The sequence below is a fragment of the Nestor notabilis genome, unplaced genomic scaffold (genome assembly GCF_000696875.1).
Source record: "Nestor notabilis isolate BGI_N333 unplaced genomic scaffold, ASM69687v1 scaffold7321, whole genome shotgun sequence".
NCBI lineage: Eukaryota > Metazoa > Chordata > Aves > Psittaciformes > Psittacidae > Nestor > Nestor notabilis.
In genome coordinates this window covers 805-28604 of record NW_009916099.1, presented here as the reverse complement: position 1 = coordinate 28604, position 27800 = coordinate 805, and the positions used below count along the sequence as shown (strand labels likewise).

The following is a 27800-nucleotide window of genomic DNA, read 5'->3' as shown; positions in this document are numbered from 1 at the left end:
GCAGGAAGCAAGTGCAGGCATTTGGATTTATTCAAAAACCATAAGTATTCAGCGTAAAGCAACTGGCAGCTGAGAAGTTACTTAGTAATAGGTCCTATTACATTTAAAAATTACAGATGTTCCTGAGTATCTTTACAACCCCACTCTAATACTTTGTCTAGACAAAAAAACCCTCATAGAACATATAACATATGACACTTTCTATATCCTCTGTGGGGATTAACCAATAAATCAGATTTGTAGACTCAGAAAAACTGCATCCTTTTGAAAGTGATTTGCCAAATTTCAGTAGAGGAAAGGTTTTCTGCCCTTGGGAATGAAACCATGCTGCTTTAAGGATGAGCAGCAAGAAACCATACCCAAGAAAATAATTAAACCAGTATTGAAGTAAGAGAATCAGTAGAGATGAAGGAGAAAGCAATGACCATTTCTGTGCTCCAAACTCTGTTTTCAGTGCTGTATCTTACACAAAGACCCCAAACTTGACACTCATTATACAAAACAAATATTATGCACGTTCTTCATTGCATGCTAATTCCATAACAGACATTTTGTGACATTTAACACAAAACCAGTATTATTCTCCTCTTCTCTAGCATTTGACAGCACAGGAAACATAGGTTGTGCGATCTTACCTCGTCAAGGGAGTTCAAATCCATGTACTTTTATCTCCCCAAAGTTACTGAACTTCCCTAGACTGTAGGTCATGGCCTAGCAATTAGAGACCGGAGGTGGCAATTCCAATCTCTTGTCCAAGAACTGCTCGTGCTTTTCTACTTGGTGCAACATATAAATACATAAGCCATACTTATGAAGGACAATGGAATACAGAGCTGCCTCCTGCCATGCAATTTTTGCAGTATCCTTCCTCTTTCACTCCCTTGCTATCCCACGGGCTCTCAAATCCTCTCCTGAATACAAAAAAAACCCCAAAAAAATCCCAATAAAAAACACCCCCCACAAAAAACAAACAACAAAAACCAGAAGGAAAAGAGTGTTCCTACCCAAATAGCCTGGAGCTGTGCAGTTAAAGGCTCTCTTAAAGGTGTTCTGTTCTTAGTTACCTTAGGATGAGAGGAGCAAAGTGTTCCATACCCTTGGACAAATTTTAACTATGATACTGGATGAAAAGGAAAACTCGCTTATCCTGGGGCTTTCTGATCTAAGTGCAAATGATATATCTCTGCTGGGACTTAAGCCTGGTTGTGCATTTGACTTCTCCACCTTTGGAGCCTTTGCTAGTGACCTGCTGAGAGCATCCCCATCAGATATAGGTGTGAAACTAAAGTCAAACTACTTTGCCCTGCCCAAATGGAAGCAGAGACAGAACACTTCAGCTGCCTATCTAGACACGTCTTGGTCTAGACCTGTATCTAGATCTATCTTTTTGACCAACTACTTTTGCCACATCTCAATGGCACAGATCTTCCAAACAGACATCCTTCTCATTTTGTTGTCTCCACCATTATCATCAGTGTAGTTCTAAATGATAGGTGACAGATGAGCAACAAGCTTTCTTTCTGACTTGGTCTTTGGCATGGTTTCTTTGCTGAAACTCTAATTATTCATTCGCTTACTAATTGATTGCTGTTTCACTGCTAACTTTGAAACGCATGAAAAGCACATCCTTAATGATCCTTTATACTGCACTGCATTTTTAATAATGTGCTGGATGAAAGAAAATATTCTACACTGCATGACCCAAAGCCAATACTGTCTTAAATAAGAGAAATTTCCCTTAATCTAAAGCCCGACAGACCAATTTCATCTGTTCTGTTTACTCATACTCAGTGAATGCGTGCCACAACGCATGAGCATTTGCCATGGCAATGCACTGTGCTGAGTCTTCTGGTGTGTGATAAACATTTTAAACACTATATGCAAATTCCATCTTTTCCAGCAGAGGAAAGCTCCCCTTCATTCATCCATTGTTTACTGTGCATTTTTAACAGTTCAAGAGGTCACTTCAATAAACCCTAACCCAGACTGAATTGCATAGAAATAGTCCAAGGCTCTGACTTTCTCCTGTAACTAATGACACTTCCTCCTAAAACACACAGTTACAGCAAACCAGGCACCTTGGGACTCTCCCTTCACCCCTTCCCACTTCCCACAGAAATCAATTTGTTTCTTCCCAACGGATCCAAAGTTTCTCATGCTCCAAGTTTAACTCTGACAAGATCATTAAAATGTCTTTAAAAAGATGCAAGCAAATTCTTTCACCTGCCTAGAAGAATATTCTGACCCTGGCTGAAAAGCAGGAAACCAAAGATGCAGAACTACATTTTCCAAGCCACGGCTTGTCCGTAGCCTGCTATTCATTACCAAAAGCATTTTGGCAAGAAGAAAACATGTCAGCACCCTATTCTCCAGTAATAGATGCACATGTACATAAAAAAAGAACATACATGTCAAGACTGTGTTAATTTTCCTGTTTGATTGCTCTGGTCAAACAATTAACCTGCTTTGCTGATTTAAAAAGTAACTTTCTCCCCCTTCTAGTTAATATTCTCCCCCTTCTAGTTCATACAGGCTCTTTTCCATCTACAAAAAACCCACATTATTCTGTGGGACATCCAGAGTTGTACATCCAGCTTTGCTGTTCTGCCTCAGGGTTATACTGTGCATCTTAAATTATAGAGCATTTAAGCAAAAATAATATTAAGTTTATGATGCTGTTGGTTTTTAAAAGCTAATGATATGTGCTACGTAGAGCAAACTGCAAGCCCGGTGGGAGGTATTTTAATTAATACAGTTTGCTCAAAGCAAAACAAATGCAATTCCCCCTCATCTGTCAGCCAGCTGTACTGCAACCTGAATACAAGAACACAGAACAATACAGCAAGCCTGTGAGAAAATCAGACAGAATTGGGACTTGACAAAGAGCAGCAAGAAGATAAGCCAACTGCACCAATATTAGGCAGGAAGATTTGAGGTTTGTAACATTTACTTCTTAATAAATATAAATTTTCTCCCTCTGCTCTGGTTTCACAGGTTTATGTTTCCTAGCAGACAATTCTGAAATACTGTCCCCCCAAGGAGAGCTCTTCAATTGTACTATACAGAGCTCTAGATTAATGAAAGCTTGCAGATTCAGGCATGGAGGAAAAGAATGGCAGCAAACGTGGGAAAGGACAAAAGAGTTTGCCCAGCAGAACTGGCAATGGGAATTTCTCCCCAGCCCCTGAAGACATACCCACACCAATCAGAGGCCTCCAATTAGCCACTAATCTGATATTGATTTCAATCTCATTTACACCAGAGTAATTATTCCAATATCAGATGACTTATTACCTGTTTCAAATGGAGCATGCTATATTGACATCAGGTCCTTAACATTTTGATGATCCTAATATCGATTCCCTTAGGGCAACTAGTCTTGGAGAGTTCATCTTGGTAACACCTACAAAGCAATTTAAACCACTTAGGCATTCCTTTTTCTTTTTCTTTTTTTCTAAAACAGCAACAAAAGAAATCTCAAAACTGGTTGTCAAGTTCTTACAGCAAATACTGTCACCCTGATCAGTACTTGGTAACAGTTTCATCCTCCAATATTAGCACTGAACTTCAAGTACTTGCTGAAGATTGGAATGACAGAGACATTTAATTTTTCAGACTGATGTAAATCTAAGTTTATTAACATAGAGTGCCGTTGAAGTAAGACATCTCAATGTGTATCTTGTAAACTATAGATTAGCTAATAGCTTCCGATTAGGACAATGGGATGAGAAAAGATATCCTTTGACAGAAATTAATCTAAATGATGCAAGGGAAGCAGTCTCTTTCCCTGCAGCTGAGATGATGTGATCCAAGAGCTGCAAACTGAATATTTAAGATGAGGTACATATAGGTATAGCCGTGTTTAACTTACCATGCCAGCAGCAATCCATTACTGGGCATGTCTTCACACACAAGCCTACACAACTCCAATTTCCTTCACCTCTGGGCTCCATTTTGCAATGCCCAATACTTGGAAATAAGGCAAAGATTCAACCAGTTCTTCTCTACACTATACATAAAATTTGCCTGGCCCGAGAGGAGTGATTGCATGAGGGGTAACACCAACATCCTTTCTCTTAGTACATTTCCCCTCCACCACAGGGACTGCTCATGTATGTGTTTCTTCTAACCGGGTTAAAAGAAGATTAAAATCAGTGGGTAATGACATGTACTGCAGGTCTGCTTAGAAACAAAATGACTCAAGATTTGGCAACCACGAAATCTTAAGTATTTTTCTTTTCCTTGCAGTGTTCCTCCTCCTTCTGTCCCCCAGCACCTCTACAGACATGAAGCAAATCTAATTTATGCAAGTCAAAAGCTACTCTTGGTAAAAAACTTTATAATATATGTTTTTTTCAAGCAAAAGGGTAATTCTAAGACCACACCACCCAGAGGAGCTCAGGAGAGCATCCACCAGCACCAAACCAGGGAAGGTCAAACCCACCATCACCATCAGCTTTTCTCCTCAGAGTTGATTATTCCACAGAGTAACTGGAGCAATTACACATCACTTGGTATTACAGATCTAAAGCATATTCATTTGAATGTGTGTCCACCATTAAGAAACGCAGTAATAAATAGCTGCTTTACTGTTCATTAACTACTATAAATGTTAGTGACTGGTTCAGCCTTTAATCTTTTCCCTTGGCCTTTTCTATTTAGAAAATCACACTCATATGTTAATGGTGTTTTCACCTCACATAACATCATAGAATCATCAAATGAGTTATGGAATGGTTTGGGTTGGAAGAGACCTTAAACTTCATCAAGTTCCAACCCCCCGCCACGAGCAGGGACACCTTCCACTAGAGCAGGCTGCTCCAAGCCCCTGTGTCCAACCTGGCCTTGAACACTGCCAGGGATGGGGCACAGAAACAACTAACAATCAAGAACTGTTCTTTTTTGAGTTCAGGGGGCACAGGAGCATCTTTACATACATACAACCTTCGGATTGCCACAAAACCAAGGAGCAATGAGTCTCTTACCCCTAGTACCTCCACAGCATTTACATCATCCCCCCAAACTCCAAGGGGCTTGTATGTTGTAACTTTAGGGGAACAGAGGCTGGTTTGCGTTGACACAAGCCGTGTGAACACAATCATTATGAAGATGCTAACAAAGAAATTACTGTCCAAGTAAAAACCCTCTGTAGAGAACCAGATGCTTCCCCTGCTGTTAATTAACAACAGCGAACATCTCCCCCACCCCTGTAGCAAAACAAAAGCTGTTTTACCAAATGAAAAAAAAATAATGTCTTCGCTGTGCTACATTCACTTCATGTTTTGGCCTTCATCGGTGATTTATAGCTAAAAACCCTCTCTGTGTCACTGACTTCCAAGAAGAACTGCCCTGAGTGAGTGTAAATTTAGGTCTTGAAGAATAACACTGTGGAAACACTTTAATTGCACTGTTTTAACAAAAAGGCATTTTTCTCTTCTTGATGGGTAGTGAATTTGATGAATAAAGACAGTCTTTCAAAGAACTAAAATCTGCCTTATACACACTAAGCTCAATTAAAAAAAAAATCAGAACGGCTTCACTGGAAGCAGAGTACCTGGACATGTTAGAAGCCATGAGAAGTCATTCCAAGACTAGGAAAAGGCCATCTAAGTCCTTTATCCTCACAACAGACACAAACTGATAAATTTCTTACCTGTGTAAGCAAAAAACCTCCCCAAAACAGTGAATAAGAAACAAGTGCTAAACTTTTCAAGGCCAGGTTGGACGGGGCTTTGAGCCACCTGGTCTAGTGGAATGTGTCCCTGCCTGGGGCAGGAAGTTGGAACTAGATGAGCTTTAAAGGTCCCTTCCAACCCAAACCAGCCTGTGATTCTGTGATTCCCTTCATCATTATTTACTTGCATAGCAAGTGACTTAATTATGCTCTGATATTCTGCTATTTATCTTTATGAACTGCTGGACTGATTTCAAATGAAAACATAGAAACCTAAGAAGGGGTGAGTGTATGTTCTCATATTTTCCTAGATAAAAATAAAACAACATTTGAGAGAGAGATTTAGAGGTGAAACTGAGTATTTTGAGATCAAAACAGAAATGCTTATTTTGGAAATATCTTCTTGACATGGGGGTTTTTTTTCCATTCAACTCCTAAACTATTCCCTTCCAGGAATTCAGAGGTTAAACAGGCCTTCTGTATTTAACTGCCTTCTCGCTCTCAAGAGGATTAACAAGATAAAACATAAGAAGGCTAGAATCAGATTGTATTGATCAGAAGGGAAACTACATTTTCTTGTTGCGCTTCAAACTGCTGAGTGGTACACACATTTCCCACACACAGATAGACAGGTGCCCATTTCACCAGTGCAGAGGTCAAACAGCAGTTTGGTGGCATTTTTGGTAATGAAGTTTTGATTTCTTTAGGGAAATCCCACATACACAAACTCCTCTTTCCCAGGGAAATGATCTCCGAGGAGAAGCCAAATTTGAATCAAACTGTACAAACCCATTCTATCTCAATATAAGGTATTCCTCCACTCGGGGGGGGGAAAAAAAACAACAAAAAAAAAATTCTCATTTCCCAAAAGCCTTGCTCCATAATTTTGTGCTTTGCAGCTTGTGTAGGTCATACAAAACACCCTGACAAAAGCAGACAGAGAGATAACCTTTCATCAAATAGGTAACCTACTGCAAGTTCTGGATATCACATCAAGATCCAACCAACCTTACCCAAACAGCCTGACATGGAGATTTGGCCTCTGTCAGCATACAACTGACTACTTGCAACAGAGCTTTGCTTTGCTGTTGTGGTGTTGCTTTCTGGTTTTTTGGTTTGGGTTGTTTGTTTTTTTCTTTTTCAATCACCTGAAATTACAGCTACTCTGTCAAACCTAAAATGACATAAATGATTCCTGTCTTTTAAAACTTCTAAGAGAGAACAACTTACTTTTAGGTGTCTACTGTAAAAAATAAATAAGCCATTATGTTAATGGGCGTTAAGGTCCCTTCCAAACCAAACTATTCCGTGATTCTATGATTAAGCAATCAATCAACAAATGATTGATACAATCTCCAACTACATCCTTGGGAAATAAGGAAGCACTACTATTTTAAAAGCTGGGGGAAAAAAAGAAATAGAGAGAAACTTGCTGCAAGTCTTAGAGTAGGATCACAGATGTTCAAGGAACTTCAATCTCTCAGTTCTTTGATTAAGATGGCCCAAGCGGCAAGGACACTTTCTTTGATCTTTACCTTCATGATCTCTGGTGCCAATTAGAGTATGCCAGGAAGCCTATGGACAGATTGTTCCTGTATTTATACTCTAGCTACAATAGCAGAGATGTATTTTTAAACATAAAAACATCTTTGACTTGTAAAATCAGTTGCCACCAGTGCAGATCCTCTTATTAGCATCAAGAAGTTCAACAGCAAGGAATACCTCCACATACTGAGCCAGAGTCGCACTGTCAAATGTGTGACTAAATGTCAAACTGCCTCCAGCAGGCTTTCTTCCTTCCATGGAAGATGAATTCATGAAGCTAAGGCTCCATGAACACACATAGCTCTAGGAAGAGGCTCGATTACAGAGGAAACATTACAATCAACACAACAGCAGATTAAGATCACAAGACGTTATCACTGGCACCTTGCTCCCGAGTCTGTCAATGCACCGATGGGCAAAAGCAGCTGGGATGTTCTCATTTACTTTGCAACTGGCCTATACAACAAACCACAACAAGTTCTGAAGCCATAATAGACTGGAGCATTCAGGATAAAGAAATTACATTAAAACATCCTTCTTTGCATCTCTGAAGATAAAAGCAGGAGCTCTCTTAAGCTGAGGTCTACTTCACGTTAGGATAGCAGTAAATGAAGCATGCAATGAGTATCTGCTTACCCATGGGGCTTCAATAACTTTCCTAGACTAGGTGACTTCTGCTGACCCACTGCCTCCCCAGCAAAGTCCTGAGGCCACAGACTAATGTGAAACTGAAAATACCTGGGACATATGATGCAAAGTGCTTGTTTGGATTAAGAAATGTATTAAAAACAAGTGACTGTGTCTGAAGACTGAGCTGGATAGGTATCATCTGCCCTCCTCCAATCGGCCTAAACCCAGTGTTGTAGCTAAAACCGAAAATACTGGTCAAATCTGTACTGGCTGATAAAACAGCACACAGCCCCAGAATTAACGATTCTGGAATCATGGTCTCAAATCAATCCTATAGTCTGGCACAAGGCAGTTTGAAGGAAGACAGTATTGATCATCCATGTACATACCATATAATTCTTTGGGGCCAAAAAAGGAGGTTGCTTGTATGGGTGCTTTAGGTTTCTTTATTTTTACAGCTGCTGGCTACATTTGTAGAAATTCTACTACAGTTCAAAGGCAGTATTATTCCCTTCTATCAGGGAACAAAAGAAACAGAGGTACAGAAATAGCCAGAGCCACAGGGTTTGCATGGATGGTTATCCCAAAGTATGCAGAGAATTCATACTGCCAACGGATGCAGACACAAGCTGAATGTTAACCTGATGTGATACCAGAAAGGAAAAAAAAATGAAAAGAAACTATTTGACAGTACATTCTCTGAATCATTAACAATGTCTAAAAATACCCTTGGTCAGCAGTTTTCCTTGACACAAGAGATCCATTCAGAAAGGCAAGTCAGCCTCCCACAAACTTCTGATCAATAAAAATATCCACATGATACAGAAACATCTTCTCTTGGCAAGTCAAATAGCCAGTGCTTTGAACTGAAAACTCATGTAAAATAGGTATTTCCTTTGGAAAAAGTATCTAATTCGCATGCGAGAATCAATCACATGATTACATGTTAATGGACAGAAACAGAATGCTCTGAATGCATCTATTATAGTAATGGGAACCAGAAGGGAAAACATTATCCTCTTGAGTGACACAGGCAATGGCAAGTTCTTTTGATAGAAAAATCAAACATGTTATTTCCAGAGCTTTCTATATGTAGCCCAGAGAAGAACATCTCCCCTTTGCTGTAATAATTTTAAACACAAACCAAACACAGCATTAATTGCAAAACAGAAAGTACAAATATAACTAACATAACCCTGGCATGGTATAAATAAATGAAAGGGTGATAATTCCCCACAGAGTGGCTGTAACACACCAGAAAAGCTCAGCTGCAACACAACCCATCGCTTATTTCTTTATCTGTGCTAAGGAAACACAGAAGCTGCCGAAACAGGCACAGACTTACTCAGTAACAGCTGAAGACATTTCACTCCTCCATTAGAGGGCAGGTGGTTATCATCATAGCAAATTATACACAACTCTGACACTCAAAGTGTGAAGTTTCTAATTTTAAAGGGTAATTCGGAGAAAAATCTACCTCAATTTTTATAAAGGAAAATGTCTGAAGTGGCCCATTCTCAAATCATAAAAACACAACATATACCTGCAGCTCTGGGGCAATATATGGGAAGTATTCCAAACATCAGTTCAGCTTTCAAAGCACCAGGAGGGAAAACCCAACATTTTGGATGTTAAAATGCACAGTGGTGAGTTGCATATGCATGAACCACATCATGGAAAATGAAACCATCACCAGCAAAGATGCTCTGGGTCTGCTGACTGCTGGAACGCACATTTGTGCTCACTGCAGAGATGGGAGGTGTTACTGAACACTGATGTTGTAGCTAGCGAGATGCTCCTGACAGCAAGACTGTCTGGTGAGGCCCTGGCACAGGGTGCCCAGAGAAGCTGTGGCTGCCCCATCCCTGGCAGTGTTCAAGGCCAGGTTGGACACAGGGGCTTGGAGCAACCTGGTCTAGTGGAAGGTGTCCAGAGGGTTGGACCTGAATGAGCTTTGAGGTCCCTCCCAATCCAAACTGTTTTGTGATACTATCATTGTCTGTGCCTTTTACTTGGATTCTCTCCATTGACAGCAAAAAGACTGGGGGCTGGCACCTACAGCATCAAGTTGTTGCATTTCACTCTAAGCTTAAAGCCACATGAAAGTCAACAGACTTCCAAACTTAAAAAAAAGACACAAAGACACTCCCCTCCAGCTACACGTGTCACTCATTAACTAGTCTGTGACAATCAAACTGCAAGTCTAGTAGTGCTAAGAAGCCCCATCCTCCCACAGACCTGCAGAGGAAAGTTCTTTGCCAAATAGAATTCTCTATTTGACAGGTGAACTTCCCCTCCAATCTGAGCATCAATCCCACCTAGGGGTGTGTTGTTCTGTTTTTAAAAGGACAAGGTTGGTAAATAGCCCCCACTGAAAAGTTCAAAGTCAGTATTCATGGCCTAAGATGACCTTTTAAGGTGAAAGACACATTAATGTGCCTTAAGTATGATCCTGAACCATCTCTGCCTATTCAATCCTGTTTTCCCCCCATGAAAAGCTAGAAGGGATTTATGTTCAGAGAAGGACAGGACAAGTTTGTGTATATTATTCCCAAAAGCATTTGACAGCATTCACAAAAAGTCATTTTAGCACCATGTACCATATACTGCAGCTTCACAGAAGTACACTGTTCTCTCAGCAAAAATAAAGTTCTCCCACATCCATCACCTATCCCCACCAGCTCCTGCCTATACATGACTACCACCCACAAACTAGGCTTTAATGAGGTTTCTCTTCTACTTCTTTGGTAGGTGAACTACCTGGCATGGGAACTCCCCAGAGCTGTCCTCCAGCCAGCAGAGCTACAGGCCCTGGGGTGCTCCACAGGATCTTCTCGTATTGAATCAAACATGCAACCAACAATGAATAGATCAGGCCTCTGTAAGCAACGGTAATAAGGTTTTGTCAATTATCACTTCCTCAACAGACATATCATGTGATGGGACAGCCAAAATTTGGGATCCGAGACTGTGGTTTTTGGTTTTGTTTGGTTTTTTAAAACAGATAGCTACAAGTGCTTGTTCTTCAAGCATTCTCCTTTCTACACAGTTTCAACAGGAGCACAGCCTCACCAAGCACACGCATTTTATCACTGAGAATCCGAAAATGGTCTGCAGATCATGGTGAGCTTCTCGTCACCGGACACCCCAAGTCCTTCTCCTCAGGGATGCTCTCCATGCACTCTCCACTAGCCTTTCTTTTGGAAAGGCAGCAATTACCCAGCAGTAACCCTCCATGCCGCAGCGCAATGCATTCGATGCCATGCGGGACACTGCCTCACCCGGCAAACACCACGGTCACACAGTCAGATGTGTTTGTCTGACCCTATCGAGATACTTTAGAGCCTTTAGAATTAAATTCAAGCAACATGACTCTCTTTCAAGAGAACAAATAGTTCCCCCACGCTTTTGCAGGATGCATCCTGTGCAGTGCTCCAGACAGACACTTCTTCTGACTTTAAACTGCTCAAGTTTTAAAAACCCAACAAAACAACAAACCACTACGAAACGCATTCACATAATGTGATTGTGAGATAAACTCCTGGAAACCAAGAATATCAAAGTTAACAGTGAGCTCTTTGTAAATGCCACTGATGTGCACGCTCATGTGCATGTGAGTGGGCAGCAATCATCTGCAAAATGAAAAAAAATATAAAGCACTAGCATTAAATTCTGAGTTTTCTGTGTCTTGCTTGGGTTGCAGATTTAATTAGGCTTTAATACAGGCTCCTCGGCCGTTTTCTGAAAAGGAAAAAAACCAGAGAGTTATGAAAAATGAAACGTATCCACAGCACTTCATTGCTTTAGCCAAGTAATTATTTTTAAGCTGTTTTAATGTTTTGAAAGCTTTGTCTCAAGTAATTAAACACCATTTTCAGGAAGCTGTTCATGATATTTATGAATGCAATTGCTACAGCAATTTATTCTCAAGCTGTTAGCTCTTTGGGTCTCATGAGTCAAACACAGGATTAGAGTAAATGAGTTTCCAGAGATGCCTGTGACAGTGTGAAGAGAGGAAGAAAGGGAAGAAAAATGCTACTGCAAACAGCAGAAATATGAATTCAGCAAGTTAAGTGCCTGCTTTTACCGGTAATTCTGCTGCTCCAGCATGCTAGTAGATTCTGCAATATTCAAGGCTTCATCTCAGATTAAAACACATGGTACTGATTGAAATACAGCCCTTTATCTGAACTTTCAATACCTGAGTTGCAGTTTACTTGGCACTTTTCACAGCACTCAAATTTACAATTTACCTTATTCTGCACTCCATTGCCCTCAATCAAATTCCTCTGGAAAGGTACTCAAATGAGAAGAACTAAGTATTCATGGAGAACAAAGCCCTTTTTCTGTGCAAGCTCTTAGTACTCCCGCTTTGCCTTCTGAACTTACTGAACATGTCTCTTCTGAGCAAGCTGTCGTCATTAATCTGGCTTTTGTCATTTTGTGAGGAAAAACCCAAGGTAGGATTCACCTAACAGAACATAGAGCGAATGACCTGAGCTCTGGAAACCTATATAAAGCATTTTTAAAATGCAAAAGATGCAGTGATGGGCTGTTCTGATCTGTAAAGTGGGAAGTTCACTCTGACCTGGAGGAATGAGTGCTACTTTATCACTAAAGGCTCCTGCTATGGCAACAGGTCTACATCAGTGAACTGAACCCATGCTTCATGTAAAGCACACTTAGAGCAGAAGTGGCATCAGAATCTGCAATAGTAAATACTTTTAAATGACAACAGACAGGAGTTTCAAGGGGGGACGGCTTTAAAGTGACAAAGGGGAGATTTAGATATCAGGAAGTTCTTCTCTCCTGTGAGGGTGCTGAGGCACTGGCACAAGAAGGCAGCACAAGAAGCTGTGGCTGCCCCATCCCTGGCAGTGTTCAAGGCCAGGTTGGACACAGGGGCTTGGACCAACCCGGTCTAGTGGAAGGTGCCCCTGCCCATGGTTGAGGGCTGGAACTGGATGAGCTTTAAGATCCCTTCCAACCCAAACCAGTCTGTGATTCTACGATAAACACCTTTCTTCAAGCCTTCTCCCTATAAAAGACATGGTAATGTGGCACTAACACTTCTCGACAATTTCAAACCTGGCTTGGGGGCCTACCTCATCTCATCTGATCAGATGTCCCAAAAGCAAAATAATGTCAGCGGGTAGCTTATACAGTTCAGGAGAATATGACAGCACGATGACATAGTCAAACGAATTGTAGAAACATCACTTCCAAGTCTCACCATGGAAAATATCTTTAAAATATATTAAAAAAAAAAAAGCCCAGAACTATCTAATTAAGATACTTACCATTGTTCTTAAGCAGGAGAAATACTCTGAAGCTGCACTCTGAAAAGGAACTTCCAGAAAAAGTAGTATATACAACACTCTGAAGAACAAGGTCCCTCAAGCTGTCTTAGCCTTTTTCTAAACACTCCTGTTTATAAAGTTATGTTAATTATATCCAGGTTTGAAATGGAAACAACCAAGTCAGTAAGCAGAGAGGTTTAAGTACCTAGTAAGCTGTGAGAGGTGCTGTTTCAAAGCAGTAAAAAATATACAGCTGTTATCTTTCTCTTCTCCTTCTCCCCTCGCAGGGAAGGTCCCCTCCTAACCAGATCTTTTTTGTGGACATCTCGCACAATACTTGGCAACTAAAAAACACATTTCTACTTCCTGAAATAGTTTTCATGTGGCTTCAAAGTGCCTAAGATGCTGTCAAATACTCGCTGAGGCTGTGGCATAGCTGCCTTTCACCCGCAGCAGCTAAATGTGAACTATGCAGAGCAGAAGAAGGGTTTAGAAACTGAGATCCAGCAAAACCAAAAATAGGTAATAAATTCAGCTGGACTGAGGATGGACTCATGTGATTTACCAGTCACTGACTCTGTGAGAACCAACCTCAGTCACTTCCATCCATGGAGAGAGAAACTACTGCCAAGAAAAATGAAAGAGAATTCTTATTTGATCGTTGTTTTGAGTTCCAGAGATCAAAAAAGCCCAAACAGTATAATAAATAATTAAAAATGAAGTCATAACATCTGCATCCCTCCTGTATTCCTCTGAAATAAAGCAACCTATGCAAACAAGACTTGGGGGGAATAAAAACCCGCAACAGATAAAAGGCAGAGGACAGAAGATCAGGACAGGTTGAACCACACATAAAATGTCAACAGAAAGGTCAACATTTAAAGATGAAGCCATAGAGCAGTAGTTTAAGAAGTTCCTAATAACAGAATAGGCCTGAATTCAGCTTGATCTAACCACTGACAAACAAGCCAGAGGGCAAACTCAACACTACATAAATCCTACCTCAGGAAAAGCAGAATCTTTTTGCAAGAGAATTATTTAAAAAGACACAGCAAGTGGTCCATGAGATCTTCATAAAGAAATGCAGATGAGATGGTGTGTTTATTGAATGCAGTCTTCAAGTTCACAGAAGGAGCAGAAGCAGCAGAAGCAGCCCAGTGCAGGGCAGAGCTCTCTAATCTCAACATCAGTCTTCACCCTCAACAGCTGAGAGAAGTATACTCCCCTATTTGGGAAATTAAAGAACCAGAGAGTTTGTTCTGTATGCAAAAGAGAAAAGAAAAGTAAAGGTTTGATTCACGCCAGGTTGGATGGGGCTTGAAGTAACCTGGTCTAGTGGAAGGTGTCCCTGCCCATGGCAGAAGGTTGGGACTAGATGAGCTTTAAGGTCCCTTCCAAACACAAACCAGTCTGTGATTCTATGAGTCTAACTATCAGGAGAAGAGGCAGAATATGTTGTAATTGCAATGCCAGAGGCAACTGCCATCAAGCATTAATGTAAGAGCTCTGGAGAGGCAGTCCTGCAGCCCCTGGAAAGGGAGGAGTTGAAAAAGCCCAGTTACTGTTTTTGTTCTCCCTCCCCTCTCTCCTCAGTCAGCTCCCACAGCTGAAATCTTGGGCACAAAGCACTGTGAGAACAGCTCCGCCCTGGTGCAAATGACAAAAGCTTGTGGCTGAAAAGCATCAAAAACCCAGGGGGGATTTTTCTCGGAAGCACTATTCCTAGGTGTCACTGAGGAATACCTCTCAACAACTGCTGCCAGCAGCCTGCGCTCAACCCAGCTGCAATGGGCTTCCTCTCCCTCCTCCCCTTCAATATCCATGAGTGGGCTAGTTTACTAGTGCAGCTCCTGCCCTGCACACCCACTGCCGTAACGCCACGTTTGCTGCCGTGCCCAAAAAACTCCTAACATATGCTATAAATCAAAGCCATAAAATATCAGCAGTACAGATCATGTGGTAAAATAGGCAGAAAGAAAATTCTTGCTCTAACAGCTTCAGCACAACTGCAGCAGAAGTTGACTCCTTTTCTCAGCTGACTGTGACTTGTGGACACCAGGAAGCTTTTAATATTAAAACCCTGCTGAAATTATAATCAAGAAAGTAAGAAGTATTTTCATCAACAAGTAATAGATTTGTGGATTTTGTGGCTGCCCCATCCCTGGCAGTGTTCAAGGCCAGGTTGGATGGGGCTTAGAGCAACCTGCTCTAGTGGAAGGTGTCCATACTCACGGCAGGGGGGTGGAAGTAGATGAGCCTTATGGTCCCTCCAACCCAAACCAGTCTGTGATTCTGTAAAACACACATTTGCTATGTATAGTGTACTGCCAACTGGCAATGCTCCCACAGAGGCCCACCGTCTGGCACTTCTAATGGAGAGGACAGAGATGTGGTACCTCAGACAGCTGGGTGGAACTCAAAGGAATGTATATCCAGTCAGGGAGATGTATGATTTCTCCCACATATGGGGTTTTGAAGTTTGTGTTTTAAGTGTAGATCACCTCCTGCCCTTCCAGGGTGACACTAAAATACAAAACAATGATTGAGTAGTTAAGATTTACCTGAACAGGGAACAAAACTCTGTAGTATTTTCACTGTAGGTTGTGGATTGACATCTGTATGTGGCTTAATGTATAGTTCCCCTTGTTTGATACCTCCAGAAAAGCCAAAACCAAACAGAGAATCACACATAGAATCACAGACTGGTTTGGGCTGGAAGGGACCTTAAAACTCATCCAGTTCCCACCTCCCTGCCACGGGCAGGGACACCTTCCACTAGACCAGGTTGCTCCAAGCCCCTGTGTCCAACCTGGCCTTGAACACTGCCAGGGATGGGGCAGAACACATGAAGAGCGTGATACAAAAACTGAAGAGAGAAAGAAACCAGAAAACAAACAAATAACAAAAACAAGTGAGGAAAAGCTCCTGATGTCCTACAGGAAATAAGGCAATAAAAATGAAAACAAAACAAAACAAAAAAACCACAAAAACAAAACCCCGACCAAAAAAACCCCAACAAACCAAGCAAAACCCCCAAAACTTACAAACAAAACATCAGTAAACTGCTTGAAGAGTTTTTTTAACAAGTAAAAAACATTGTGAGAGTGAAACAATAAGTGAAGGAGCACAGGAACAGGTTCAGTATGTTTTCTCTACTCTGTACTTGCACTAGGTTTTCTGGAAAGACTCATCACATTACTGATGTGCAGGCAAGAAAGGCACAGACCAAAAGCAGCCTTGTACCTTCCTGGGAAATTCATTAGTGAAGGACTAACTCATTTCACAGTGTTTTTCCATTTTGCTTGGTTTCCACCTCAGACCTGAGCTTGCAAAGGCACCGTGCTATGATCTCTCTCCCACATACAAGCTCATGATACCACTTCTACACATTTCCTTAGGCACCTCCAGCCAGCAGGCCTTCACACAGAGTCTTGAATTACGTCCAGTTTGGCCAAAAAGGTATTCTCTGGGTATTTTCTTGCAATTATCAGTCATGACTAGAATCTGATCTCATATGGCTGCCAAGTAATCATCAGCTCTGGGATTTATCTATCAAGAGGTGGTGGAAAAGGCAGTCTGGAAAGCAAGGAAGGGACCAGCAGTGGCTTCTGCAAACGCTCACTGATTTGATCATACTTGTGCTATGAAGCGAACGGAAAGAGCAAGAATTTGGGCTCACAAATGTAAACCTTGGCAGCTGACTTACCACAAAACTGACTGTGTGTGCGTAAGAGCAGGCTTCCACCATCTTAGTCTAATTCTGCAAGCAGGCTCCTACACGGTAGCAAATGACCAGATTATGGCCAAGTGATCCTTTCACAAAACAAAAACAAAAAACCAAGCAAACACACAAAGAAAAACCTAAGCAGGAGCATGGCTTAAGCCCCTGCCTATGGTCTCCTCCACCTATTTGAAAGCCAGGCTTTGCTCACGGCCATCATGTCTCATTTTTACCACAACAACCGCTTCAGTCCTTTCAAAGAATCACAGAATGGTTTGGGTTGGAAGGGACCTTAAAGCTCATCCGGTTCCAACCCCCTGCCATGGGCAGGGACATCTTCCACTAGACCAGGTTGCTCCAAGCCTTGTCCAACCTGTCCTCATACCTGCTGTAGCCCCCTTGCTGTCTCAGCCATCTCTCAAGAATACCTCCATCTAACCAATCACCAACACACCTGTTCCGATCTGGTCCAACAAATTTGGCTTTAACAGCAAGCAAAACCAACGAGGGGCGGGTGGGGAAATCAGCCTGGAATGTGTTAGCTTTTGAGCAGAATATGAGGTCTTCTCATCTGCCTTTTCCTGGTTGATCCCAGCCATACAGTTATTAAGCAAGGATAAAATTCCCACCCAGCACTGGTTTTGTGAAATCGCATACTTATTGCTTTCTGCTTCTAGAGTGGGAAAAAAGGAAAATAAATTTGACAGCAAGTCAGTCACTTCCCATAAGGATACTCTCTTTCTCATACAATATTCCTGCAGCTATGGGTTCTTACATGCATCAGTGCCAAATAGCTTGCAGAGCTACTATTTAACTGCATAGAATGATCCCTTTCCCTCAAGCCAAGTCCAAACCACCTTCTTGCAAACCAGACAGCAAGGCTCCAGCCACCATGGACTTCAGAGTCAACTGACAAAATAGTTCAAGTTGTAGTTCAGAAAACCATTCTTGAAAAAAACTCATAGCTCTAGAACATGTTCTGTAGAAGGATAGTCCTGAGTCTTCTCCTGTAAATCACAAGCACCACTTGCCATGGAAAAACCTGCCTAAAGAAGTCTTAAAGTGTTTTCCTGGACACCCATCACTAAAATACAGTTGGTGTTTGCTAGCTGTTCAGCATGTTGGAGTCAAAGGGAAATGATGATTTAGGAATAAACAGTTGAACAAACAAAGCAAGCTAGTTTTCAATTCACATAGGCTTTTGTGCAAATAACAAATTTCCCAACCTCTTAGCAAAAACACCAGATCCTCAAAATTACTTCCACTTAACAACTAATTGGTAATCACTATTTACGGTAGTGCTATAATGCTATTAGAATCAAAAAAGACTTGAAAGCGTCCGCTTTGAAGGATGTAATTCAGCACCAGTGCCTAGAACCCACAGTGACTTGCTGGTGCACTTCAGGTGACAGATAACATTCAGAAGTGATTAACAGTATTTATTTTCTTCAGATGACTTTAAAAACTTAGAATCACAAAATGGTTTGGGTTGGAAGGAACCTTAAAGCTCATCCAGTTCCAACCCCCTGCCAGGGGCAGGGACACCTTCCACCAGACCAGGTTGCTCCAAGCCCCTGTGTCCAACCTGGCCTTGAACACTGCCAGGGATGCGGCAGCCACAGCTTCTCTGGGCAACCTTGAGGACTTTCACAAAGCTTTTGTAAGTTACTAGTTTCGTATTTGTCATCTCTAAAATAGAGATCAGGTATACAGCCAATGTTAACCCAAAATGCCAAAGTTCATTTACCATGCCATAAGCAGGAAGTATCAGGGGGCTCGGGCTGCTGCTACGTCTGTGTTCAGGGCACATGAGCAGGCACTCTCTTGTTCCAACCTTCAGACATGTTAGTGGAAACACTACTTAACAGACATAGATAGGAACAGGTCATCAGCACGTAACACCTCCTACTCAACCAGGTTGCTACCTCCCTTAACACCCAATACCTACTTTGACAACTGAATTTGAATAGAGATTCTAAAAGCACTTTATGGCACTGTACCCTCTGCACTCCTCCCCCTGCTTGTTCTCCAGGTTTTACTGTTTGCATAGACTCTATAATAAAAATAAACAGAAAATTAATTATTTTCAGCATCTAATTTCCATTGCATGTTGATGTTTATGTGATTGAAAACCATATAATTGCTTTACATTTTTAGCATCCCTCATAAATATGGATTTTTAGTATCATCTTTTCTAGAAAATTAGCACAAAATATCTGGTAATATCAGATAGGAAGATGAGTTAGCTTGGCAAACTCAGGGAACAGCACACATCACAGACTGGCATGATGTCTTTCACCACAATTTTCTGCAGGCAGAAGAAAATCCGCTGTGGTGCCCAGCTTTCCAAGGAAGCTTGATGAGGCTCTGGGACAGAAGTCTTAATGCAAGAGCAGGGAAGAACTGAAAGCTAGAATTCAACAGCCTCATCCTTCACAGATATACAGGTACAGAAATGCTTGGCTGAAGATTAATCTCAGCTTAATCCAAAGTCTGGAAATTAACTTTCTTTTGGCAAACCTGTGCCAGTGTCTCACCACCCTCATAGGGAAGAACTTCTTCCTAGTATCTCATGTAATTCTCCCCTCTGCCAGTTCAAAGCCATTCATGCCTCCTTGTCCTCTCACTATATGCCTTTGTTAAAAGCCTCTCTCTAGATTTCTTGTCAGAGTTCTCTCTGGAACCCTGGCTGGTATCTTGCTCAGGTATTAAAGATCACCCTAAAGCACATGTGTATACAGCACAATGGTATCGCCACTGAAGTATGACCTGCAATAACAATTGCCATTTGCTTCAGCTGCAGAAAGCTAATGCTCCCACTGACCTGGCTGGGACCAGCATTTGGCACGAGCGAGCATGAAGACCTAGGGAAGTCTGGTGTACTCACTTTAATGTTAATACCACCTCAGTTGTGATACATTCCCCCATCCTCCAAAATCCAGTTTTCCATACCGTTATTTCTCCTGTAAGATGATACAGGATCATATTTTCTGTAAGGCTGAGTAAAATTGTAGCGATGCCAGCACAGTGGAACGACTTTGAGGAAAACCAGAATTACTCCAAGCAAGGATTTCTCAAACTGACAGACACAACTGCCCAGACCTGCTGAGGTCCCACACACATGGGGTCGCCTTCATCTCAGTTCTGCATTTCTAGCTGCTATCCTCCCCATTGACATAAGTCAAGTGCGTTTCACCATCACAGTTACTAGCTACAGAGACATCTGGCTGACCTGGAGTCGCTCCATTTATTCTTCTTGAGCAGATGTCAGTAAAACTTTTCAGCAGAGCTTTGGTAACCCTGCTCTGGGGGATTGCCTCCACTGAAAACGTGTTGCTTTAGGCGAGTTACATCATTGATTGTGTATTAAACTGCTACAACATCTGGATAGAGACACTTTTATAGAAGGTGCTTGGATCTAATACCTAAAGGTGATACAGGAAATCTGGAGAGGGGCTTTTGACAAGGGCAGGTAGTGACACGACAAGGGGGGATGGCTTTGAACTGACAGAGGGGAGATTTACTGAATGGGGCTTTGAGTAATGTGGTCTAGTGGAAGGTGTCCTCATCAGTGGCAGAGGGTTGGAAATATACGAGCTTTAAGGTCCCTTCCAAACCAAACCATTCTGTGATTCTATGATTATCTGTCCCTTTTATTTGGATTCCATGCATTGACAGCAAAAAGACTGGGGGCTGGCACCTACAGTCCAGCAGGAGAAGTCTTCTACCCAATTAAATCACACTGATGTCTAAAAAAAGTTAATGCAATTCAGTAGCCCGGACACAGTGTGACACACCAACATGTACAGTGTATTTCAAACACCTACATGCTGTTAAAAAATCGTAGGAAATGTACTTGAAAGGAATTCTTCTACTAATGACAGGTCAAGAAAGAATTTCATTAGCCTCAAGAACAAGGGGGAGAAAGAATGTCCTTTATTTTACACTTGTGTTCCTCTAGTGTGACATTTTATCACCTAGTCTTGAAGTTCTGAAGCAAAGGCAAAGAAACTGCACACTCATGTCATCCCCTTTTTCTAGAACTGTTAATTTGACATAAATGTCATGAAGTGAAGGTAAAAATATCTGGACACAACTGTTAAGAGCTCATATTTCATTTCTGCACAGGTGAGAAGAAAACCCCATGCCATTTACAGCCTCAATTTCCAGCTTCCCTTATCAGCCACTGACTGAAAGTAGCTGTTACTACGTGCACATACTGAGTTTGCAAGTAGCTTGAGAACTGCAATTTGAGCCCCAGTAACTAGAAATATGTATTTAAAAAGAAAAAAAAAAAAAAAAAAAGATTACAGCAAGAGTCTAATAAGTCACTCCCATTACTCCAATATGGGAGTGAGCTGTGCCCTCAGGGAAGGCTACCATCAGCAACCTGAAGTATGGCTATCTACAGAACAGACATAACACAAGCTGAAGGCACAAAGTTACTTCCATGGCATTATTATTGCCTTCAAGGAACTGCTTTCAGGGCAACGAGATTGCTGCCAGACCATTTTTTTCCCTTGTTTCCACTGTTAAAGGTGTTGACAAACATGGTGAGCCCTAGTGATGCACCACCTTGTCCAAGATTTGACCTAGGTCATAAAACTGATTTTTACACTGCCCAAGCCATCACCTGCTGGTAACTGCTTGGAGCTTCAGGCAGATCAGGTGAAGATGCTGGACACCTCTCAGATCTACAAACACCCTTTTACATTTTTCATAGAATCATAAAATGTTTGGGGGTGGAAGCGACCTTAAAGATGATCTGGTTGCAACACCCTGCCAGCAATAAACCCCCTTTCCTAGGCACTGGGGTTAAAGCTAATAAAGGTACTCAGCAAATTTAGAAGGCAAGGGCCCTAACTATTCTATGATTCTATGACATACAAACCTTCTGTAAGATGTGCAACACCGAGTTACAAGTGGTAAAGGAAAAAGCAGGGTGGGAACATGTTCTCAAAAACTTGACCTTCCTCCCATTTCCACAACTAAATCCTGGGATCTCAATTGCCCCCCACCCCCCACCGATTCCACCTCTACGTAGAACTGAAGTTAATCCTTATAAACACACAACTTCAGGCTGATCTCAAATTGCAGTGTGCTTGCAGAACTATCATTCAGCAAGGATGGTACATTTTGAGGTGTTCCATGTCAACGCCAGGTCAATGCATCTTCCCAGAGGTCACATTCCTGTTTTCCTAGCCTGCAGAGTGACCCTTCTTGACTGAAAGGATCTTTATGCATGGAGGAGTATCTGACACAACCCAAATCGATATGCTACTGGAGCATATGACAGCAGGATAAAGGAGGCCTTTGAAGATCATGGAGGAGTACGAAGGGGTGTTAATTTAAACGGCTTGTCAGTATACCCAAGAGCAGAAGGAGAGCAAAGTATCAATTAATAACTCACACTTCTATTCCACATGTTATCATAGTATTTCAAAACAGTTTGCAAACATTGATTAAGTCTCACAACATCCCCCTGTAGCAGACAGGCACAGATGAAGCTCTGCTCCTACCAGCCAGGATGTCATTTTCTGGGAGCAATTCTCTTAGTTGATCTATGCCCCCTCTTCTCCATCTGTTAAATGGTGATAATGACAATATCATACAGGGGTTCAGAAGCTCAGTGATGTCTAAATCAACACATTTTTAGATAGAAAAATAGCACAAGGGCAATCTTGTGTGTCAGACTACACTCTATTACACTAGTAACACATCTAGTGGGAAGAAAACCCTCTATCTTGATTTCATAATACCCTACAGATTTGCTTTGCTGTCCCTAAGTACCCAGAACACTTGAGTTCCAGCTAATGACCTTGGGTACTGTGTTAACATAAAACACATTGTAATTACAGTAATTAGATCTGCTGTAGAAAGAATCATGAGAAATGAAAGACTGTCCACAGCAGCCTCTAATTCCCAATTAACACAAAGCAGTTGCTGTGTTCAGAAGCCAGGACAGACATACCCGTAGCTGCAAACTCCGGAGGGAATTGTCATTTACATTCATATGGGAAGCAGAGCACGTTATACTGTTTAATCCTTACTTTGAAAGACAGGTACACAAGACTCGTCCACTTACAGATGGTGAAATGGCAATTTGGGGAGGCTCTAAGCTGCCAAAGGCAATCACACACACTCCTCGCAACCAGCAATTCCTTTTGAGAGCTCCTTATTCCCAACTCTGTACTTGGACTCTTAATAAACACACACACCCCAAAAAAAACCCCAAAAATCTACAAACCACCAAAAAAACCCCCACCAACCCAAAAGCCATCACTGCTCTAGTCTTAATGAGAGAGTTCCTTCTTTCTTGTTGGGGGCTCTTTCTTTCCTTGGGTATAGAATCAGACAGAATTACTTTGCTTAACCCTCTTTATTAGTCTGACTTTCCAGAAGGACCAAAGACAAAGACAGAAGTAACAGCTCCATGAAATCCAGCTCTTTTCTTCTCCTGAGCTTGACAGTCACTTCCAAAAGCAGATTGTCATGACAACCACCAAACTGGAGGCAATCCAGGCAATTAATCTGCAGAGGAAACACTCATCCCAACCTTGGAAAAGAACACTGCTGCTCTAAGCTTCAGAAGCCAAAGGAACAAAAAAATAAAATAGAAACCCAACAAGAAACCCTAGCACCCACATTAATCTTATTAGGCTACCTAATCATTTGTTAACCTCAAATCATTCATGCATACTTCATGTTTTATAAACCACTGTAGTATTAAGTTATAGAAAACAAACAGAGGAACAGTACATGTAGACTTCTAGTGTAAGTTAAGAAGGAAAAAAAAAAGCCAGATTGCATTTTGAGATTCTTAAAATGGAGATTCTTAAAAGCGGATATAAATGTATTGCACAAAATTGGCTTTAAACCACAGAAAGAACTACGCAAATAAAATATGATTATTTCTAACCTATGAAATAATCTGGCTCCAATTATTTGGATATAGCAAACCTTTATTGATTAAAAAAGGGGGCAGATTTAGAATCTTTCAACTTTTACCCCTTTGGCCTGATGTTCCTTATTTCCCTAGTTCATGCCCCATCCCTGGCAGTGTTCAAGGCCAGGGTGGACGGGGCTTGGAGCAGCCTGGTCTACTGGAAGGTGTCCCTGCCCGTGGTACTGAGCTGGAACTAGATGGTCCTGAAGGCCACTTCCAATCTAAACCATTCTAGTATTCCATGATTCTTACAGGACTCAATACACAGCTACTTTCAAACAAAAATTTTCTTCCCTATCCTCATCCTTTTCTCTAAATATAAACCCAAGGCAAGGTAGGAATAATTTTTTTCACTGCATACTTGTCCTGCAGTGAAACATGCCTTCCGGAAAGTAACTGAGCAATGATGATATAAAGCTTTAAGCCTACACAGATTTACTCATCTAGTAAACAGACAGACCACTGAACTACTTCAAACTGAAGTTTTGCTACTTGTTCCACTGGGTCCAATCCATCTCCTAGAAGTCACTAAATGGATTCCCAGCAACTTCAGCAAGCACTGGATCATAAACACTTCCTGCAAAAGTGCATTTCTATTCATCTGAAAAGGATTCCAGTCTTCTGAGCACTGAATATGAAACATGCACACACACACTCCCCAGCTCACTCTCATTAGCTGCAGAATTCAGAAACCACAGCTCTAGCCCACAGAGGATGCCAACAGAATCATATTTGCTCCTGAGCCTGGTTCTGTGTTAAATGGAGTTGGGATAATATTGCAGAAAAGGATCAAACTCCAGTGCCTACCTTGGGGGCTTTCACAGCTCTCTTCATCACTGTTGTCTTGACAGTTATTTTGACTGTCGCACACAAAGCTCTTATCAATGCAAAGACCGTTTCTACAGTGGAACCGGGCAGTAGAGCAAAGCAAGGGATTTGCTGCTGCAAAAAGAGAGTGAAATCTTCCATTAGAGATTCTCTTACCCAGACAGTGAAACAGCCGTTCAGCAATCAAAGACAACAGGTCACAACTCAACAGTTGGTCAATTTGCTGAATATGTGGGAGTAACTTGGCAATCAAAGCAACCTTGTCTCTCTAAACAGAGAGATGAAATTCCTAATTCATGCAGGATTCATTACCATTAGCAGGGATTCAGTCCACCCACAGTTGTGATAAGCCTTCTGTTCACTCTCAGGAGAGCCCCTGTCACAATCACTGCTCAGTATTTGCGCACACTGAAGACATATGGAGGGCAACACTGCCTACCATAAACACTGCCTGTTGCTTCCCATCGCAACAAACTCTGTCTAGCTCAAGTTTCAGACTACAAGCCAACAACCCTGGCTGAGAACTGCTAAGCTGTGCTTTATTTCCCTCTGCTTCTGTCTTTTTCCACCTTCCCCATTCTCCTCATTCTTTTGAATTGACAGAATGGCAATGTAGATGTTTTTCAATTTTTCAGTGTTTGAGTTTCAACCCCTCGAAGGTAATACACGCGCACATTCCAACAGCGCCCAGAAAACCCTTTCACATAAGGCCCAGTGTTGCATACAGAGCAAAACCAGAACAGTACTTAAGCAGACTTGTTTAGGTAGAGCAGTCTTCTCACCCACTCCAAACTCAGTAGTAAACATGGTGTAAAATGCTATGCTAGTTTCATTTAAAGCTTCAAGCAGTGCAGTTTTCAACACTTCTAGCAGATTACACCATAGCATCCACTGTCAAGGAGGTCTCCTTGATATTCATCTTCATTTTCTGTTTTCTACTTTCATCCCTCTACTCCTAGCTATAGCCCAGCATATATAACTACATAATCCCTCCTTGAACAGCATTTGCATCTTTCATATACAGCACATATATAGCCTCAACGTCCAACACAGTCATCACTCTGCCGAGATACGCATAACTTAGCAGTTTTTAGTATCTCCTCATAAATCAATCTCTCTGTCCCTTAATTGTTTTTGGCACTATTATCTGAATTCCTGCCAGATTTTGGTAACAAGACAACTGAAACAGAATGCCACTTTCCAGTTGAAAATCTTAAAGCTGTTTAGATGCCTTATCTGCTTCCAAGTGCTTCTCTGACACAATAACACAGGCGGTTACAGTTCCCAAATACTTACTGCATATTTTTTATTCTTTAAAGTAAGAGCTGCCTTTAAAGTCTGCCTGGCATATAACCTGCAACATATAATGCAAACACTCCCAATTCCTCCAGCTCCCCCAAAGCACATTTATCACGAACATGCCGAGTCTCCTTCAGTCTGAAACCACTGCACACTTGCATAGCACATTAATTTTCCAGGTCATTTTAGGACCTAGAGTGTTGTTCCTCTACATAAGCAAAACAGTGAGCAGACACTTGGATATGCAAGAAAATGCCAGGTGCATGCTTAAAAGACACAGGGAAACAGGGAGATGAGCAGCATGTTATTATCAGCTGCAAGGTCCCATTGGAGCTACACAGTACAAGCTCGTGGGAATTTATGTAATTCATAACCAGCTTCTGGTGCATTTTCAATTGAGACCTGCCACTTGTCAGTCCACTACCTCAAGGATCCTCAAAGCACTTTTGTCGAAAACTCTTTATAGTCCACTTTTTAAAGTATAACCCAAAGTCATTTCCTTAGCCTTCAATCTTCTTTCTCTAGCTTCACTTGCTCTGCAGAGATGCTATCTCACTGCCATGGTCCTCCCAAGGCCCAAACTATACCGACAACAGACGGCAGCTTAAAAGATGTTCATGCTACTGGGGAAAGCACACAAATAAGAAAGGCAAGAACTCCAAGAAGCGGAGAGTGATAGACCACTATAAAGACTGCCCCTTTTGTTATCTTTGAAAGCTGGTGTCTGTTGTCCTCCTCCTGACCTTTAAATGTCATTAAGTATCTGTTGCAAGTTTGCCTACGGACACATGCTTTTATCAGCTCCTGATAAGAGCAACAGAGCTGCTGGATTGTACAGAACCTTTCTTCACTGTTATGATATATCCCTGCTAGACTTACAGATACAAGTGATCTGCGTATGCACTCACAGGAGGTTTAGCCCAAGTCAAGTGGTATTTCAGATGATCTCTCTGCTGTGAACTTCCCTGCAAGATGCAACACCACATCAAACTAGTGCATTGGCAGGCATGTCTGACTTTGAGAACCTCTTCCTCCCAAGAGATTCACTAAATAACCCTTTGGTTTTTTGTTGTTGGAGAACATGCATAAACAGAGAAATCTAAATGATGCTGAACAAGTAAGTCACATTCTTCAGTGACAAAAACCAGAAAAAAATTAAAAAATTTTGAATATTTGGCCAACTTGAGATACACCCGAGTGCAGAGAACCTGTCCCAAGTCAAACACTCAGCTTAAATCTCATTTCAAAATCAAAGGGGCCTTAAGCATCATACAGGCATTATATACAAACCAAGACTGAACTGTACCTTAAAAAATAAAAAGATCATGAGTGACAAGGAGAATACTTGACTCAGAAACTACAGGCTAACAAATGCCTCCTTTCTAAGTTCTATTAATTAGCTGACAGAAAAAGAAGTGCCCTCGCTTGCAGGTGGGCTTGCACTTACTGCAGTTCTCTTCATCGCTGCCATCGGGACAGTCTTCGAAGCCATTGCAGCGGAAGCGGCCGATGATGCAGTGGATCCCACTAGCGCAGGGAAAGAATGTAGCACCACACTTGGATTTGGCTTTTGCTAGCAGAAAATACAGACAGAAGATGGTAAGAAAGCCTTTGTAAAGGTTAGAGATCCTTTTGTTGCAGTACAGGATACTCTATAGACAGCAATGGTGGCACCAACGTTTAGTGCCTTCCTATCAGCTTGCTTTCGACTGCTTTAAGGTGGGGGGGTTTATTGTGAGATTTTACTTGCTTGGGTTGATTTTTCTTCTAGTTTATATGACTTACAGAATGACTCAAACATTCAAATTTAAATTTGACTAAAATAACCTATCAAAGCAAATTTAAATTGCTCAACAC

The 27800-nt window shown here is 41.6% G+C and overlaps 1 protein-coding gene across 1 annotated transcript in view; it reads right to left on the bottom strand.

Annotated features, from left to right (window-relative positions):
• LDLRAD3 (low density lipoprotein receptor class A domain containing 3) overlaps positions 1-27516 on the bottom strand; it is a gene marked incomplete at its 5' end in the record, with an annotated part of 47824 nt that extends 20308 nt beyond the window's left edge. The window contains 2 exons of the mRNA XM_010024443.1: positions 24624-24758; positions 27391-27516. Of these exons, the coding sequence (XP_010022745.1) occupies positions 24624-24758; positions 27391-27516 (261 nt within the window). The remainder of the gene's footprint in view (positions 1-24623; positions 24759-27390) is intronic.
• Between the last annotated feature and the right edge of the window lie 284 nt (positions 27517-27800).